At 42.3% G+C, this 7,500-nt stretch overlaps 1 protein-coding gene across 1 annotated transcript in view; it reads left to right on the top strand.

The window, feature by feature from the left end:
* LOC308085914 (leucine-rich repeat and fibronectin type III domain-containing protein 1-like protein) overlaps positions 1 to 7,500 on the top strand; it is a gene marked incomplete at both ends in the record, with an annotated part of 66,098 nt that overhangs the window by 41,966 nt on the left and 16,632 nt on the right. Inside the window, 2 exons of the mRNA XM_080429230.1 lie at positions 379 to 497; positions 927 to 942. Of these exons, the coding sequence (XP_080285356.1) occupies positions 379 to 497; positions 927 to 942 (135 nt within the window). The remainder of the gene's footprint in view (positions 1 to 378; positions 498 to 926; positions 943 to 7,500) is intronic.

Genomic DNA, 7,500 nt, shown 5'->3' on the forward strand with positions numbered 1-7,500 from the left:
ACTAATTGCAATGATATGATTCATCACTTTGGCTTATCTAGCTCTTAATCTTTATGAAAAACTTAGAAATGAATACCAGGGCTATATATTATACTTTCAAAGTGTAGGCTATATATAGGGCTTGCTCAAATAATGTTCAAATCTTTAATAAATAGTTAGAATCAACAGGAAATTCCAATGGCATCACAAATTATTCAGTCATTATTATAGTCATACATCAATTGTAACGTCTGTGAATAATTTTTAATACTAATAGTCCACCAATACCAGTCTAATGCAGTGATTTTCTCCAATGTCAGAGGAAATATATATATTAGGCCAAGAAATATCATTTTCTGCACCATAGTAGTCTGACTGCTCCTCATGTTCTGCCTCTAGGGGGAGGTTCCAGTAAAAATACTCAACCATCATCGGCAGAGGGTATGGCCGGGTCTTCTCTCCGAGGGACAACGGTTGTGGACTTAAACCCCAGCCACGATGACGACACCATCTCCCAAGTAACACACAAGCAACTGTCCGTCAGAAAACAACAAACACATGCATTTCTAAGCCCAAACCAATACCCCCAACACACCCAAACACCCCCCTTGTTTATTTGATTTCTTGCCGGTTCCTGGAGCCAATCGCCGCCTTATACCGAAGACGGGCTCCTGTTATTGGTGAGTAGCTTCTCGCCAATTGGGGGGGGGGGGGGTGTTTGGAAAAGTGGAGGCTGGGGTGATGTATTTTTTTTTGAGTAGCCAATTATTTTCTAGACCCTTTTTCTCCCCAATTTAGTCGTTATGCCAATTAATTCCATCCCAACAAACATTTCTGTGTTGTTACTACTGTTGTATGCTACTGACTCACCTGCCAGTGAGGAGCCCCCACCGGGAGGACGTAGGGCCTTCATCCTACTCCTTCCGCCCAACACTCCCTGCTTACAGGTGCCCGCCCCAGCCCGTAGGAGTATGTGCAATGACCAATATCCACCACGGTGGATTAACACATTGCATGCCAGTCGCGTAGATCTACGCGAACCTATTTAAAGCCGCAGCGTGCCAGTCGCGTAGATCTACGCGAACCGCCGATTCCCATGTTAAGTGCCCCAGGTGCACTTTCCGAATTTTTTTGATCCATTTCCGTTTCCGGTTTCCGGTCGGAAAACGGAATTATTCGGGTTCCGGTTTTTTCGATCGTATCCGCTTCCTGTCTGGGATCCTGTTTAAAACTCGATTTTCTCTGGTTGTTGTTTTTCTCCTCGCTGATCACTGTTTACCGTTCATCGGCTGTAGCTTCAAGATGGCGGCACGGATTTGGAAACTGTTTTCGCTGCCCGTTTCTCACGGATCCGCTGTGTGTTTAGAACCAAATGAACGCGCACTTTTAACTTATTTAGCGAGGTCTGTGGCGACATGAAAAAAACTAAAAAACAACAATAAAACGCTGGCACTGGTGAGTACATTATGAGATTAAACTCTGGCATGGAATGTGTTAAAACCCACAACCTCCGTGGTGGTGGGCAGTGACTTTACTACTGCGCCACCCGAGCACCTGTGTGGCAGCATTGATGTAGCAGGGATCAGTATACGTATTGGAGGGATTGGGAAACATATTTAACTGTATGGCCTTGCAGTGAGAATGGGCTGTTATTGGTGCATAGAAATGCGTAGTTGATTAGAAAAACTTCTTCAATCAGCGGATTGTCAGCTGCTTACAGCTGGGGTGTATAGACTGTGTCCTGCATGAACTAACATGAAAGAGATAAAGAAAGAGAGTTAAACATGTGGCCCTGACTGACAGGATTAAAACACAGACTGTCACTCACGCTTTGGATGTTTATTTTCCTCACTAATCCCTCCACCTTGTAGGCAGGACTTGCGCTCAGACTTATGAATAGAATAGTGTGATTTTGACAGATGTCTTTGTGAATGTGAATATATGTGACAGTGAAGAGCCTTGGTGAGCTCTGCACTGCACCAAAGGCAAACTCTCAACCAGCCCCCGTTGTTGTCCATGAGACAATAACGTTTGGTACATCAAATAAGACACAGATAGAAAGAGAGGGGAAGAGAAGCAACTGGCTTTCACATTATAGGCTGCATCAGCCCACTAGTATCCATGTTTTAATAAAACCGACAATAATGAATTTGATTTGCAGTGCCTTTCTAGAGCACAAGAACCCTCAACAGACTGTCAGAAAAGACTAGAAGAGATAACTTAAAACTTAGGGGCCGATTAAGACTCAATTAAACATATTATCTGTTTTAATCAGGATGAAACAACAGAAGTGTGATGTTACGATAAAGTGTTTAACAAGAAAAATGTGCCCGTACGTGTGAGAGACTGACATCAGAGACTTGCGTCCATGTACTCTGATAACAGCCATAGTGCACTTAGTGAAGGAGAATGGCAGAGAAAGTCCAGACAGTCCAGACAGATAGACAGACAGACTTAGTTTAGTAAAACCCACAGTCACTCTGCATGACCGCACACTGGACTGGAAAACACTCAACTGAGAGACAACACGCACTAATGAACAACCACTCGACAGACAGACAGACAGACAGACAGACAGACAGACAGACAGACAGACAGACAGACAGACAGACAGACAGACAGACAGCACACCCTTACACACACACACACACACACACACACACACACACACACACACACACACACACACACACACACACACACACACACACACACACACACACACACACACACACACACACACAAACAAGCGATGACACAAATGAGCACACACACACACACACACACACACACACACACACACACACACACACACACACACACACACACACACACACACACACACGCACACGCACACACACAGTAACATGCGCGTGATGGAGACACAAGTACACTCTCACAAGCACGAATAAGCGTACACGTAATGTGCACACATCACACGCATATATCCACTCACACGTGTAGAGACGTAGATTTTGTACGTGTTTACACAAACACGGATATGCAAATACAGTGTAAATACCGGCCGGAGGGTTCACACACATTGGGTCACATGATGCACGAATACACACACAGCTGGGTGTCTGCTGGTACATGGTGCTAGCTTGGGGTGAGGGGAATAATTCAGTGGTTCTCAACCTTTATTTTTCGGGGCCAGCTAAATATCTAGGTCCCGTACCACTCTCCACACCCAATTAAAATTTAGGCTAAGTTTCTGTTCTGAAAGTTGATATTTATTTATTATTCTGTGTTTCTTATATAATTTAGCAAACATCTCATTGAGTGCCAAATACCCGATTTTATGTTAACTGAACTATCAGAAAATGATCATTAACCTACTTCTTAGGGAGCAAAACCAAAAATCAAGTGCCTGTGATTAGTAGAAGTAGAATTGTATAGCCTTAAACAGGTCAGGAATACTATTGTATTACTAAATTAGTACTAAACGATAGCTAGAATTATGAATTGGAAATTCAAACTCGTATTAGGTCTCGTTATTGATCTCAAACAGCAAGCAAAAGGTGATTTGGTCATTTGGTTCACGTACCAATTCTTATTCTTATTTTTATTAAAGAAGAAGTGATATTTAATATACTAGCTGGTTAAGCTAGCGTCTGTTGCCTATTGCTGTCCTAAAACTAAACAAAAATAAGTACCTGAAGGACATAACGTCATTGCTGTCATCATTCTCTTTTTAGACTCCAGTTACTGAACAAACACTCTATGTCTATATAGCACCAATAGTGGTTCCACCTTAAAGGACGACTTCACCCATTTTCACCATTCTTCACTCCTCACTAATGCTCATTATAATATTGTAAAAAAAACTCTGTGTCTCAGACAAGGGCTGTGGACAGTTCAGAAACCTGCCTACCCTCATCGGTAGGTGGGTTGGTAATTTCAAACAAGATTTTTTAATGTTTTTTATTGTATTTATTAATACGAGAACAATTGCTTCTATTATAGCATGCTAACTTTGCATGAATAGAAAGCAGTTTCTATTAGCTTGGATTCCCCATCGATGATGTCACTGGTAGGCGGGTATCTGAACTGTCTACAGACCTCTGAGTAGAGCCCTGCGCCTGCGCGGGAGTATTTTCTTAATCCCGCTCCTGCCCGCTCCCGTTGGATTTCTGACCATTCCCGCCTGTTCCCGCAGTGATTTCATTTCTGACCGCCCGCAGTTCATTTCTGTCCGCCGCTCCCTCCAGCAACAAAAACAAAAGCGATTTAGTCCCGCGGCACCCGCGGCACTCCCAATTTTGGCATTCATAAACACCTTCTTAAAATTACATTTTGTCAATAAGCTTTTGAATATAGTGTTTTGTTCAGGTTTTGCCCAGGCACTGCTGCGTTGTTGTCAAACTGGTTTATAATGGATATCATGGATGAGCAACCTTGTGGCTGCTGAATAAGGAACAAAACAGAAATGTTTACATAATGCAGTCTGCACCCTGAAAAGAAAAATGCCGTCCCAGACATGCATCCACTACAAAACTCTGTTCAATTTCGACTTGCGCTCTTTGACTGACGATTCAGGGCAGCCTAGTGAATAGCTAGAAAATTATGCATAATGCACTTTGGGTGATTTTAACTTTAATTCTAACAATTTCTTAAACATTTTACGGTAAAAAAAAGCATTTATATGTAATGTGAAAACACAACTGGGTGTCCTGAAAAGGAATATATTGCATATAAATTGTATATATATAATAATAATAATCTTAATTTATATAGCACCTTTCAAAAACATGTTTACAAAGTGCTTCACAACACAACCCACAGCAGACAGTGTGGGGAAAAGCAAAACAAAAAACAGAAATAACAAGACACAGACAGTTCAATTAAAACAACACCGACAGCAAAAAAAAGACAACAACAAAATAGAGGCCATATCATGGAGTCCTCAGATGGGTATAGTGCTCTAGTTAAAAGCATTCTAAAAAAGTGGGTCTTTAGACGAGTTTTAAAAATGGCCAGTGAGGTAGCTTGTCTAACTTCCAGAGGAAGATTGTTCCATAAAAGTGGAGCCCTAATGGAAAATGCTCTTGGAGTTTGGACCTCGAGCAACAGCTGGTCTGATGATCTAAGGTTGCGGGAAGGGATGTAAGGGGACAAAAGGTCTGAAATATAGGCAGGTGCAAGGCTGTTTCGTGATTTAAAAACAAACAATGTTATTTGAAAATCAATTCTTAAAACCACAGGTAGCCAGTGTAGTGAGGCCAGAACAGGGGTGATATGGTCAAATGTTCTGGTTCTAGTAAGAACCCTAGCTGCAGTATGTTGGACAAGTTGAAGGCGGTTGGTAGCTTTTTGAGGGAGACCGGAAAAAAGGGAACAATAGTCCAGGTGGTTAGTGACGAAGGCATGAAGAGAGTTTGTGCATCAGAAAATGAAATGAATGACCTAATTTTCGAGATGCTCCTTAGTTGGAAGATGGCAGATTTTGTAATGTTGGAGAAATGTTTATTAAGGTTTCGAGGCCTATCAGGCTCGAAGCCTTATTGAGATTGCCCCTTTTCTTCCGCCGTTTTTGCAGTTCTGGCCCAACCGTGCATACGCTTTTTACGAAACTCGGCAATATGGTAGAGGGCTATGCCAAACGGCGAAGACCCGAAACTCAGAACCATTGGACAAAGGGTGGCGCTGTAGCACTCAATTGAAATATGCCAACTTTGAACAGGTACAACTCATGCCCTGTTTGACCTACAGCCATGAAACTTCGATATACACATGCGTCTCCTCATGCCTAACAACTTTCACATTTTGACCTCTGACCTTTAGATATCCCACCATTTTGAATTATATGAAAAGCAGTTAAAATCTATCTCCTCCTGGGGTTTTTGAGCAATCTGCACGAAACTGTCTACAAATGTACTTTGGACCTATGCCGACAAAAACATGGTTTGGTTTTTTTCTAAGTGAAAACATTAAGCTTTTATGAGCCAATTAATATTGCAGTTTTATGACAATTATTCGTCTGCCCCTAATACGTTTATGCAGACTCACATTTGTTTGAAACTTTGCAATAATGTAGAGGGTCATTCCAAGTATCACTGAAACCAATCTTACTCCAATTGGTCAAAGGGGGGCGCTATAGCAACTTTTTTGAAAATGCAAACTTTAAACAGGCAAAAGTCATGCCTCGTTTGGCCGACAGCCATTAAACCTGCTTACACATGTGCCTTGACTCTTGAGGAACACATCTATCACTTTGACCAGTAAGCTCCGCCCTTAGATTGTCTGCAATTTTTAGCAGTTTGAAAAACATTTAAACCCAGGATTTCTGAGCAATTTGCGTGAAAGTGTGTCATCTGTGTGTACTCCCTTTTCACCAGTTCAGGTCTGTTGGTCCAATGGCTTAATCATCTGCCTTGAAACTACGGGGTTGCCGGTTCGAATCCCATCTCATGTAGACTTCATTATAATTGCATTGCACACAACATGACTGTATCAATGAATACATGTGCAATTGTTAAAGATAACAGGAAATACTTATTTGAAAGTAGTTATTTCAATGTATGACGTACTTCATTCGCCCTTTTGTTTTGTTGGATTCTCCTTTCGCACTGTCTGAGGCTGTGGATTGAATAGCTTGATCAGTAGAGTGTGAGCCTCATGTGCCAAAGGTCCCCGGTTCAAACCCCCACTCAGCCTGTGAATCCATAGGTTGCTGGTTCGATCCCTGTCCCCAATAATGTGTTGAAGTGATCATCATTTGGAATTCTTCATTTTACAAATAGTGTTTCTTGAGGTTAGGTCGTTGTTTTACTGCGGTTAAGGTTAGTGAGGGTGGGTATAGAAAAGAGACATCTAGTCAGCAACCTTTTGTTTTTGTAGGGTACAGTATTCTTGAAGGCAGCCATAGAGTTACAATGGTTCAATCTACATGCTTGCTGCCTAGTAGATGTGAATCAGGGAAATAACAAATCTCATGCAACAGAGCTCTTGTAAGTGCGACATCTAGTGGATGTATGTTGTCAATTGCACCTTTAAATGAACACTGATTTGGGCATTGACCATGCGAGTCGGGATGCTGTGTTTTACATGAAGCCCGGTTGTGCAACACACAGCCTCTCTACCGATGAACAAGAGGAGTTATTACTTGGTTGTGTGTCTCGCCCTCCCCTTCACACGCATCCAACAGACTACAGAACAGCAGCCAAAAAGACACAAACTTAAAAACGAATGTGCACACATGTCCGATATGTCTTTATGCAACCTTCATAGCTACAGCGCATATTCGCTTCGGGCCTTGTGATGCTCAGAACCATCCCACAATGCGGCTCTTAATAAGTAACACTCGGTTGAGAGCTCGGCTTTCTGCCGAAAGAAACGGCTTAGGACACCGATGGGAGCGCTTCATAATACACCAATTATTAGTCGATTCGGCAGCGACTCCCTGCTCACCTGCTGTCATCTGATTCTGCTTGTTAAGAGAGTTAGGGAACACCTCGGTGCCCTGGTTCAACATTCACTGCAAAATCACTCACACACGCACACACACACACACACACACGC

The sequence above is a fragment of the Gymnoscopelus braueri genome (assembly GCF_963280865.1).
Source record: "Gymnoscopelus braueri genome assembly, chromosome: 5".
NCBI classification, from domain to species: domain Eukaryota; kingdom Metazoa; phylum Chordata; class Actinopteri; order Myctophiformes; family Myctophidae; genus Gymnoscopelus; species Gymnoscopelus braueri.